The following is an 11,184-nucleotide window of genomic DNA, read 5'->3' as shown; positions in this document are numbered from 1 at the left end:
CGTCTTCACACAATAAGAAGCCCGCGCGCTGGGAATAGGACCGCCGCAAGCGGCGTGGCGTGGGGCGGTTGAGCATCCCTCCGGGGGCCCTCTGCGCCGGGGAGGCGTTGTTGGAGGCTAGGACGCAAGCGTCCGTCGCCTTTTTCAAACTCGGGGCCCACTCCGCTACGCTCCGACCCGAATTTGGAGGGCCATTGAAGTTTAATTAAGGTGTTGCTGCGCAGATCAAACTCGTTCAGGAACTGCGCGAGCGACTTGATGCCAAGCTGGATGGACTGCGCAAACTCTCGCTCCTCCCAGTCGCGCTGCACCCCGGATCCCCGGTCTCGGGGACGAGCGTAGCGCTGCTGCCCGGCATGCGCCGTTGCTGGGACGCCGAGTAGTGGCGGTCGCCCTCCAACTCTTGAGGTCGGCTTGCGCGCCGCGCCGTCGGCCCGGGGGGTTGTGTTTTTGTGTGAAGAAGACGTCTGTGCTTGCTTGTGTAGGTCTCTATCTCTAGGAGTGACTTCAAGAAGTCACTTAGATCTTAGTGACTTCTCGAAGTCACTCGCCCCGCGCGCGGGCGCGCGCACAGTACGTGCTCTCGCGGCCGGCCCGTGCACCGTGCGAGCCCCGCGGACTCGGCCCCAGTCGGGCCGCAATGGGAGAGGCTCCTAGAGCAGCCTGGGCGGGGTTCAAACGGCTTTGGAGCACTTGGGGCACTTGGATGTTTTCTCCTTCCCCGACGAACTTGCGATTGCGGTCCTCGTACGAAAAGGCGCACACGGCCTGCCTCCGCACCGCTACGCGATGACACTCAAGCGCCGCAGTCCCGGCGACATGCAGGCACCCAATGGCAATGCTGTGCCGGTGGCTGACTGGTCGCCTCACACAGAGCGTCTTCACACTGGCTCTCCCTTGTCAGCAGAAGATTTTTCAGTGTATGTAGCTCTTACGAACATACCCGTAGGTGAACTGCTGACAGGGTTTGCGATCTTGAGGAGCGATCCGAATTTTAGATCCCGAGCGCGAGGCGGTGCGCGTTCACGTAAACGCACAACCCCGGGCCCCGAAATCGCAAAAACAAAACAACGGCCTACGCACGGCCTACTCGCCCAAGTACTCGCTCTCTTTTATGTCCCACCATGCAGAGCGCATCTCTCTCTCTGTTGTGCGAGGCGTGAACCGCGCCATTCGCTCTCACCTGGCAACCCTGTCTGCACGTCTAGCGCGCGCGTGAACAGGGCTCCAGGCCCCAAATGACGTGTGAGTGTTAGAGTTGTTTGGTTACATGTATTGCTAAAAATCTCTCTCGAAATCGCACAGTGAGAGATGACAGTGACATGCAACACGGGGTCCTCCCACGTTCACGATTTTTTGTTAATTGGTTTCTTTTTTGTCTTCTAGCCTCGCCACCATCTCAGCCAAGTGACTGCCAAGAGAGAGAAATTTCTTGTTGGTTAATGAAAACCTCTCTCTGCCAAGCTTCGAGGGCCAAATTTTCTCTTTTCCCCTTCGACATAATGTACGCGCCCTGGCGAGTAGAGGCACACGCACGGTCTCCCGAGGTCTCTTGGAGCAGAGCCCCGGCGAGTCCTCGAAAAAGCTACCCAATGGGTCCCTCGAGAGGGTACCCTGGGTGGGCGGGGCCTCTACTCGCTAGGTACCGGTACGCGCCGCCCTTCACCCACCCAGTCCAGGGCCTAGAGAACACAACCTGTGTGTGTGTGTATGTGGCGCGCCGCGGTCTCATCTGAGCACATCCGCCTCTACTTTGCCGCCGCCGCGCTCGCGCGTCGCGCCTCGGGCCTCGAGGCGTCTCTAGCTGCGCTCCGGGCGGCGCTGGGCACGCCTGCGGCGGCCGATGCGGTGGCGGCGCTCACCGCAGCATGCAAAGCCAGCGGCTGCGATGAAGAGCTCGGACGCCTCACCGCGGCGCGAGAGCCGTTCGACGAGCACACTGCGCAGCTCATCGTTCCCGGCCTCTACCTCGGGCCACTCATGGCGGCCGAGAGTGACGCTTGGCTCGAGCTGCACGGCGTCACCGCAGTACTAGACACGACCGGCGGGTGGAGGCGGAAGTCGTCCGCGCTCGACGGGCAGAGCTGGGTGCGCGAGCCGCCGCCGCCGCCCGGTCGCCGCCAGCATCTCCAGCTTCCGGCGGAGGACCGCGCCGACTTCAACATTGAGCCGCTCCTCCGGCGCGGCGTCGACTTTATCCGCGAGGCGATCGGGGCGGGCGGCTGTGTGCTGGTGCACTGCCACGCGGGCGTCTCCCGCTCAGCCACCCTCGCCGCCGCGTACCTGATGGAGGAGCACGCCCTCTCCGTGCGCTGCGCCCTGCGACTCCTCACCGAGGCGCGCCCGTGCTGCCGGCCCAACCCCGGCTTCGAAAAGGCGCTCGTCGGGTGGGAGATGCGAGTGCGCGTGGCGGGGAGGGCGCGCAGCGCCGGAGGCGGCGAGCGCGTGCCGAGTGGCGGGGCGAAGCGCCCGCGCTCGCCGGAGGCCGTGACGGGCGCGGCAGAGGCGGGCGGGGCGGCGGCGGGTGGCCGGGCGGCGGCGGGCGGGGCGGGGAGGAGCGGCGAGGAGAGGGTCGGCGGCAAGACTGTGAGAGAGAGTGGCCACGACTCCGGCGGCGGCGGCGCGCCCAGCCGCCTGCGCGTCGTGGCGGCGTGCGCCTCGTCCAAGGGCCGCAAGACCCAGAACGAGGACGTGCCACTGCTGCTCGACTCGCTCAAGGAGGGGAGGGCCCTGTACGGAGTACTCGACGGGCACGGAGGCCGAGATGTCGCCGAGTGGGTGTCGCGCCGGCTGCCGGAGCTGCTGTGCGAGCAGCCCGCCGCGTCCGCTCCAGTCAAGGAGGCGCTGCGCAGGGCCTTCGTCGCGTGCGACTCCGAACTCGTCCTCGCCGCCACCGAGCAGGGGTGGTGCGACGGCTGCTGCGCGACCGCCGCCCTTTTGGAGCTCGACGCGGCTCCTCCGCGCGCGTACGTTGCAAACCTGGGCGCGGGGCCCCTCCATCGCCATTTCCTCTGCCTCCGCCTCCTCCGCCTCAACCTCCCGCCGCTTCCTCCGCCTCTTCCTCCGCCTCCCCGCCTCCTCGCCCTCCTCCCCCACTTCCCTCCCCTTCTCTCTCCGGTGCCCCCGCCAGGCGACTCGAGGGCGTATGCTTGCGTGGTCGCGGGCAGCGGGCCCGCCCGCACCGTTCCGCTCTCCAAGGGCGACCACTCGCCGCTCGACGCGGCCGAGCGCAAGCGGATCGTGGCGGCCGGCGGTCACGTCGAGGGCGGGCGCCTGTGCGGCTCGCGCGAGCTAGATGCGGAGTCGGATAGCCGCGTGTCTTCCCGCGAGACGCCAGTGCCGTGCTCGAGGCTGTCCTCACACCCTCACGCCCTCTCGTACGCTCTAGGCTCGCTCGAGGTCTCTCGCGCCTTTGGAGACGTGCGGCTCAAGCCTTTTGGGCTGATCGCCACGCCCGACGTCGTCTCTTTCAAGATCGGCCGCGAGACGGAGTTCATCCTGCTCGCCTGCGACGGCTTGTGGCGCGTCTTCTCGGGCGTGCAGGCGGTCGAGTGGCTTCGGCCGAAGCTGTGCGACATGGACCGGCGGCGGGCGGCGCTGGTGGCCCAGCTCGGCTCGGCGACGGCAGTCGCCGCGCTGACCCGAGAGGCTCACGCATCGCTGCTCAAGGAGAGGGAGGCGGCGACCGAGGAGGGCGTGCTGCGCGAGCTCGTCCGAGTCGCGGTGCAGGAGCGCAACGCGCGCGACAACGTCACAGCGGTGCTGGTCCGGTTCGCGTGGCCAGAGGCGGAGTCTTGACGCCAGCAGTCCGACGGTGACGCTGGTCCTGCGTTCTTATGCGCATATATTGGACTACGAACTCCTGCAAGTGATTTCGTTAGTAGAGGGTGTGGATGCTGAGTTGACGGAAATCGAGGGACGCGACCCACCTCGCCACAGACGGTCCCGCGCCTCGCCGCTCATGACGCTTGACGGCGGCACGGCCGCAGCTCGTGCCTCGTGTGCGTGCCGCCGTCTTTGTCCGGAGTGAATACTCCAACGCGCTCGTCGGTGGCGGCTTCCCTCAACCTGCGCCGCGCCGAGCGAACCTCGACAGCGCCTTCGGCGGCATGCATCTCTTTGCGCCTGAAGCCTGGAGTGCAGCTCCTCTGCTGCTCACACACTCTGCACAGTTGACACAGCCTACTGTGCGGCTGCCACAGCTGTGACAGCGATGGGCTCGCCCTCACTGGCCCTCAGTCACTTGTGCTGCGGCTTGTGTGAGCGACACTGCTCGGCGACTGCCGGCACACTGTGAGACTGGGTGTGAGGTAAAACCACGCTACCAGCGCTTGGTCAGATGGCCACATCGGCCCTGAGGTCAGATCCATCTCCTCTGCTGATGACAACACTTGTCTACTCGCTGGAGCCGAGCAGGAGGGCCCAGCGCACAACCCGTGGTCAACTCACCCTCCACACCCCGTACAAAAAATCACAGAAAATTCACAAGCGCTCGCGGACGGCCGAGCCACGCGTCACGCAGCAGCCCTGAGGTGCCCTGAGCACACATGCGAGCGCCCATGGTCATATCTCGTCGTGCACTCGCCTGACAGTAGTTTGTGGAAGACCGCCGCCAGCATGTCGTCGCACCGGCGCTGCCGGTGGGCGAAGGCAGCCACCGTGGGTCCAGCAGCGCGAGCTGGTGTGCATCCGCGCTCCCAGAGCATGCTGGTGGATGGCCTTGACCAGGCCTGAGCAGCTCAGGAGTGGAGGCAGCCTCTGTCTGGACGAGCAGCAGCTCGCAAACACCAGCGAGGCGCGCGCGCGAGGAGGGAGCCTTGCTGCACACGGCGTGAGCGTATGCCCCTCCCCCCAAAAGGCGTCGCTCGAGGCCCGAGGAGGCTTCTCCATCATTGGATCGCTGCGTCCGGACTCGCGCTTCTCGGACGACGTCTTCGGCGTCGCCAAACCAGCAGAAGAGCGCCGAGCGGCGGCGCCGACTCCGTGAGCCCACTCCAACTCGCACATCTCAAGCTGTATCTCGAGAACGCGATCCGAGTTAGAAGCTCATCGACACGGCGTCTTCAATGGCGGTCCCTGGCCGTCACTCCCGTGGCCGAGAGTACTAATCACTTGCGGGAGGGGCGTACTGGACTTCCTCCAAGTCGGGGGCGCTTCGGCAGTTCCTCCGAAGAAGAACGTGTGAAAAAAAGGAAAAAGACAGCGTGCGTTAGTGTGTGAAACTCGCTTCAAGGCAAGAAGGAGAGAGAAGGAAAGAAAGAAAAAACAGAGAGCAAGGGAGGATGATGGGAGGTATTTGCTCTGGTTCCGTGCTTAGAGCCTACTGTATACTTGATGCAGAGCTTTCCGACGTCATTGTGTTTGCAGCTCCGCGCTCGACGCCCACACGCGCGCGCCCGCGCGCCACCCCTTTTGCGCAGCAACACCTTAAATTTCATGGCCGCCAAATTCGGGTCGGAGCGTAGCGGAGTGGGCCCCGAGTTTGAAAACGGCGACGGACGCTTGCGTCCTAGCCGCCAACAACGCCTCCCCGGCGCAGAGGGGCCCCCGGAGGGACGCTCAACCGCTCCACGCCACGCCGCTTGCGGCGGTCCTATTCCACGCTCGGCGGGGGCCTACATGTACTTTTTTTGAGCGAGCGCCTCGACTCTCGTTTCGGTGGATACGGCCCCGCTCAATATGACTCCGATGCTGCTGCTGCTGGTCTCGGCTCTGGCGTTCATGCCAGAGCTCGAGCTCAGACTGGTCGGCTTCACTCCACGCGGCGCGTTCATCTCAGACACAGATGCAATCACCGTCACCTTCAATCGGGCAGTCATCCCATTGGGGGGAGACATTGGTGCTCCGCTCCCGGAGGACAAGGTGCCCTTTGCCATAACGATGCGGCAGAGCGCGGGCGCGGCTGCGCTGCCGCCAATGTGTGGCACGTTTCGGTGGGTGACGACGCTCGTCGCTCGCTTCGATCCCTGTGAGTCCTGGCCGACTCGCCACGGGGCCGCAGACGCTCCAGCTGCCCATTGGCGACGAGTGCTTCGGCGGCTGCCGCGCCACCATCGTCGTCTCAAGCCCGGCCCAGCCTGAGGCTTCGCCCGCGCTGCCGGTGGACTTGGCCACCTCGGTCCTCTTCGATTCGAGACTGCCGCGGCGCATCGTGAGCCAGCATGCGCTGGACGTGATTGATGACTCACGGAAGCTGAGTGTGACAGTGCAGCTTGACGTGCCGGTGCTCGCCCCGGGCTCGGAGGCCGGTTTAACCGTGACGCTCACGGACGCGTCCGGGAATCCGGCAGCGGGCGAGGTCGCCGTCTTCGTGGTGGACCGCGCCTTCCTCGACGTGGCGCCCCATCCGCCCACGGACCTACTCGGGGAGTTTGAGCTGCAGCTCAGGCCGCGCCGGCTCTCTATCGTCTCCAACGCCGACAGGATGATCGGCGGGGCTGCCTACGAGCGGAGCAAGGCGCGTGATAATATTTTAGCAACACAGCCACGACGTGCTGACATCTCTTGCGGTGATCAGGCGCGGATCATCTCTCTGAATGACAAGGATGAGTGGTGCTTTGGCTCGTACCACCACAGCCAGTGGCCGATCGCGCCAGGCGTCTCGGACGCCTTTGACCTCGCTGCCGACGCATTCCTCGACCGGCACAGCCGGGTCTGGGTCACCGACCCGCCGGTGTCCCGAGAGCCCGCGTTCGATCCCGCTCACTTGCACAGCAGAGTCGAAGCAGGAGGCGAACCGATGTTTGCCAGCGCCTTCATGGACTTGGCCGAGGACAGCCAAGCGCCTCTCAGCACCACGCGCACCACACGCGTGGGGGAGAAAGGAGTGTCTGAAGGGAGCCGCGCCACGACCGCCTCGCCAATTCAGATCGACGCCCCCATTCCCATTCGGTCCGCGTTCGAGACGGCGCCGCTGATCCTGCCAGCTCTCACGGTGCCGCCGTCGGGCATGGCGCGCGTTACGTGGACCCTCCCCGACAATGTTGGCACGTTCGTGGTGCGCGCGTACGCCGCCTCCGGCACCTCCGGCGCTCGTTTTGGAACCTCGGACGATGCGGAGCAGGTTTCGCGCAACCCGTTGTCCCTTGTGCCCTCGGTTCCGCGCATCAGCCGCGTTGGCGACCACTTTTCCTGCGGCGTGACGGTCACCGCGGCAGACCCGACGTTTAGCGAGGAGGTGACTCTCTCCGTGCTGGCTTCGGGCGGGCTCGCCCTTACCTCCGCCGGCTCGCAGACGGTGTCTGTCGACGGCTCGCGGCCGCGGGAGGTGACCTTCAACTTTTCTGCGGCGTCGATGGCCCGGGCTGACCTCGTGTTTGCTGTCGCCGCGAGCGAGACGTCCGACGCGTTGTCGGCGAGCGTTCCGGTCCTCTCGCCCCAACAGGAGATTTTTGTGGCCACCTCGATGCCCATCACCGCCTCCGAGGCCGGCACGCCGTGGACCGAGGGGCTGGCATTGCCAAAGGCGACACCCGGCAGCGGCTCCCTCGATCTCATCGCCGGCGTGGGCTACCTGCCGGCAGTGCGGGCCATCAGCTCTGCACTGGTGGCGCCAGAGCCGTGCGAGGACCGCACAAGGTATTGCTCCTCCATGTCGGTCGTCAACTCGCTGGCCGCGCTGCCGGTGCTCGAAGAGTACCTTGGCGAAGCCGACGAGGCGGCTCGGGCGGCGGCCGACGTGTTTGGGTCGAGCCTCACACTGTTGGAGGAGATGACGGACGGCTCTGGGCTCCGCAGCTCGCTCCGGGTCCCGCAGCGCAGGTCAATCGACCTGCCGCTGACCGCTTGGGCGCTCGAGGTGCTCAGCGACGCAGAGCGGCGGCCGCTGAGCGCGGTGACGGCCGCCCAGACCGCGAGCGCATCGCGGCTCAGAGTGCAGTGGACCGCCGCGCTCAGCGAGGCGCTCGCGCAGGAGGTCGACACATCGAGGCAGAACGGGTATCCCTTCCGAGGCTACGACGCTGTGGCGCGCGTGCGGCTGTCGCTTGGCGTCGCCGATCTCCCCGGGCTGGACGCCGACGCCACCTCGCTCACTTCGATGGAGCGGCTCGTCGCTGCGGCCAAGGACGGGACGTGTGGCTCCTACTGCTCTGCGGCGACCGCCCTCATCCTGCTGCGCGAGTCCCCTGCTGACCGCGACGCGCTGAAGCTGCTGACGGACTTGGCCAATCAGCTTCGGGCGACGGGCCGCACGGCATACCTTGCCCACGACGGTTCGGCGCACGCCCAGGGCATGAGCGTGCAGGCGCTGGTCGCGCGCGGGTCGCTGCTGTGCGCCGACCGATCGCCGATCCCGTTACTGCTGCTGCAAAAGTTGGCCAACTACATCGCGCAAGGAGGAGCGCAGTGGGGCCCAGGGGTCGTTGGTGGTGGCGGCGGCGGCGGCTCGGCCGGGGTGGCGCGGATCTTCGCCTTGGCTGAGTACGACGTGCATGTTGGCTCGGATACGCCTGACGTCAACTTCACCGCCAGCAGCGGCCCTGTGCGGCTGCTCCACGGGCGGTTCACGCCTGCATCGCGGGAGGCGCTCGCATCGTCGACCTCGTGGCAGGCGCTCGACTCGCCGCCCGCGCCGCTGGTGTTCTGGGCGCGCGGCAGCGGGCAGATCAATGTCGCTGCTGGTCTCCGTTTTGTGCCAACCGACCCACCACCGGGGCCAGTCTACCGTGGTCTCCTTGTCGAGATGGCGATCCGGCTCGTGGTTAGTGGCAACCCGTCAGGCCCGCCGCTGCGCAGCTGTCACCTCGGTTCGGTGGTGGCCGTCACCATCCAGGTCACCTCGCCCGACGACATCGCCAGCAGCGTTCGTGTGGAGGGTTGGCTACCAGCCGGGCTGGAGCCCCTCGACCCAAACGTCGGCGAGGGCGGCGGCGGCTCGGACGGCTGTGATGACCCTGGCCCGTGGCCCCCAGTGTACGCGGGCCGAAGGCGGACCTCGTTGTGGAGGGGTGGGTGGTGGTTCTGCCCTCTGTGGGAACGGCAGACGATGGTGGACAAGGTGACATGGCATAGCGCGCACGGGATGCGCGCGGGGACCGTCACGCTGAGTTTCGAGGCCGTGGCGGTGACGTCCGGCGTGTTTGTGCGCCCGCCAGCGCAGGCGCTCATCGAGATGCAGCCCGAGGTGATGGGCTTCTCGGCGGGCGGTCTGTTCGAAGTGAGTCGTACCACGCTGACCGCCGAGCAGATGGCGCTGCCGGTGACCCCGCCGCCGATCGATTGTCCGGGCGACGGCTGCTCCGGCAACGGCGTCTGTGATGTAGTGAGTGGTGCTTGCGTGTGCTCCGGCGACTTCGTGGGCGACGATTGCGCAGAAGCGTCAGCGCCACTAGCGCTGGACATCTTGTCAGCGACGGGAGAGGGGGCGCAGAGGGTCGTGTTGCAGGGGTTGTCGAAGAACGATGAGGATTGGGTGGCGGCCGTGTCGAGTGATGAGAGGGTCGTGGCGTCGGCCTCGTTTGTCTTCGTCAGCGGGAATAGCGGCGCCGAGCTGACGTGGGCCCTCGCCGAGGGTGCGTCCGCAGGCAGCTCGACGGTGGTGACAGTCGTGGTGGTCGAAGGCTCGAGGGTCACATCGCGGCAGTTCCGGCTGAGCGTTTGGGCGGTGGACGGCGAGCTGGTGGGGGCAGCAGGCAACCTCTCGCTCTTCACTCCCGGTGCTCAAATGCACCTGCGTGATGTCAACGTTGAGCAGCTGCGGCTGCGGCTGGAGGCGCTCAGTGGCGTTTCCATATCCACGCAGCAGGTAGTCGCGGCAGATACCGACGGGGACGGATCGCTCGACGGCGATGAGCTGGCGGCGCTCGAGGCACGAGTGGCGAGCTTCGGCGGGGCTCATGACAGCGGCGGCGGCAGCGGCGGCGGCATGAGCACCGGAGTGGTTGCGGCGATTGCGGTCGGGGCTATCGTGGGGATCGGAGCAATCGGGGTTCTGCTGTGGCGTGCCCGCTGCGCCGGTAGCACGGCACGATGTCCTAGCGATCCGGATGGCAGCGACGGGGACGCCGGCAAGGGCGGCAAGGCGCCGATGAGGGATGATCAGGCCTTGCAGTCGCTATGATGTGTCGCGGCAGCGTGGGCCACACAGACACGCGCAAGTCGCGAGAAAGTCCCAGACTTTGCAGCTTTATGCCACTCTGTGTCGCGTGTCCGCACGTGTCTGCGTGTGAGTCGTTCTGAGAGATTTTTTGACTCTGCTGCTGGGGGGTGTCGGGACCCCCCCCCCAGCAGCAGCGCTCTGCTGCTGGGGGGTGCTGGCATCTCTGTACCGACAGCTGTAAGTAAGTACGGTTAGCGTTCCAGTCGTCGGCGAGGTGCTGGATATTAAATGGCTTGAGGGCGAGCCGCATGGCTTCCACCACGTCGGTGCCCGCCATTGCGGCGACGCGTCGCGGCGGACCTGACAGTTTTGCCGCGCGACGGGCCGCGCGCGCGTTTCGAAAAAAGAAAAGTCTCTAAGCTCAGTCGATCGATTTCGACGAGCGAGCGACCCAAGGATCGAGCGGGGGACCGATAGGCTAGCGGAGAGATCAACGCTGATCGATCAACGTCAGCCGAGACGCCCGAGTGAGTGGCTCACTATACGGCTTTTACAGTAGTGTGGTAGAGGTAGTACAAGAAACGAGACACTCACATGGTCACAAGTCTTTAGTAAAACGCCAGCACTCGACACGACGAAGGTGTATTGGGCTCGAAGGCGCGGTGAACACAGCCGCCTCGAGCGTACCACTAAAACACGAGCCGAGGTGGGAGGGGGCGGCGGCGGCGAAGAGGCGGGAGCCGGGAGAGCTGGAGGTCCAAATGCCCTCTCCTCTGCTGCTGGGGGGGTCTCGGGACCCCCACCCCCCAGCAGCAGCGCTCTGCTGCTGGGGGGGTCAGACCCCCCCCCCCCTAGCAGCAGGGATGACTTTAGATGTGCAGGGGGGGTACCGAGCAATGACCACAATGTGCGGCCGATCCATGACATCCGGGGCGCGGGCCGCGCGGCCCGCGGGGGGGGCGCCCCGGCCCCCCGCGCCAATGAATAAAACGCCCATTAAATAGTAGAGAAAATGCTACACCGCGAGCTTCTGGACGACTCGCGAGACCCTATGGTAAGAGAGAGGGGGGGGGGGGGGGGCTAACCGGCGACCCCTTTCGAGGGGGCGGGGCCCCACCCAAAAGGACCTCAGTGGTGTTCTATCC

The 11,184-nt window shown here is 65.9% G+C and overlaps 3 protein-coding genes across 3 annotated transcripts; all 3 read left to right on the top strand.

The window, feature by feature from the left end:
* Positions 1 to 1,980: 1,980 nt before the first annotated feature.
* EMIHUDRAFT_70818 (hypothetical protein) lies at positions 1,981 to 2,409 on the top strand (the record flags this gene model as incomplete). Its single annotated transcript, XM_005788627.1, has 1 exon — positions 1,981 to 2,409. A coding segment is annotated over one exon (429 nt), but the record flags the coding sequence as incomplete, so codon positions are not given.
* A 984-nt stretch (positions 2,410 to 3,393) lies between these two features.
* Positions 3,394 to 3,798, top strand: EMIHUDRAFT_70857 (hypothetical protein; the record flags this gene model as incomplete). Its single annotated transcript, XM_005788626.1, has 1 exon — positions 3,394 to 3,798. A coding segment is annotated over one exon (405 nt), but the record flags the coding sequence as incomplete, so codon positions are not given.
* Positions 3,799 to 5,688: 1,890 nt separating this feature from the next.
* Positions 5,689 to 10,060, top strand: EMIHUDRAFT_110305 (hypothetical protein; the record flags this gene model as incomplete). Its single annotated transcript, XM_005788625.1, has 2 exons — positions 5,689 to 5,862; positions 6,002 to 10,060. The coding sequence occupies 2 exons, from the start codon at positions 5,689 to 5,691 to the stop codon at positions 10,058 to 10,060; spliced, it is 4,233 nt and encodes a 1,410-aa protein (XP_005788682.1).
* Positions 10,061 to 11,184: the final 1,124 nt, after the last annotated feature.

The sequence above is a fragment of the Emiliania huxleyi genome (genome assembly GCF_000372725.1).
Source record: "Emiliania huxleyi CCMP1516 chromosome Unknown EMIHUscaffold_133, whole genome shotgun sequence".
NCBI lineage: Eukaryota > Haptophyta > Isochrysidales > Noelaerhabdaceae > Emiliania > Emiliania huxleyi.
This window is presented reverse-complemented; position numbering and strand designations above follow the sequence as displayed.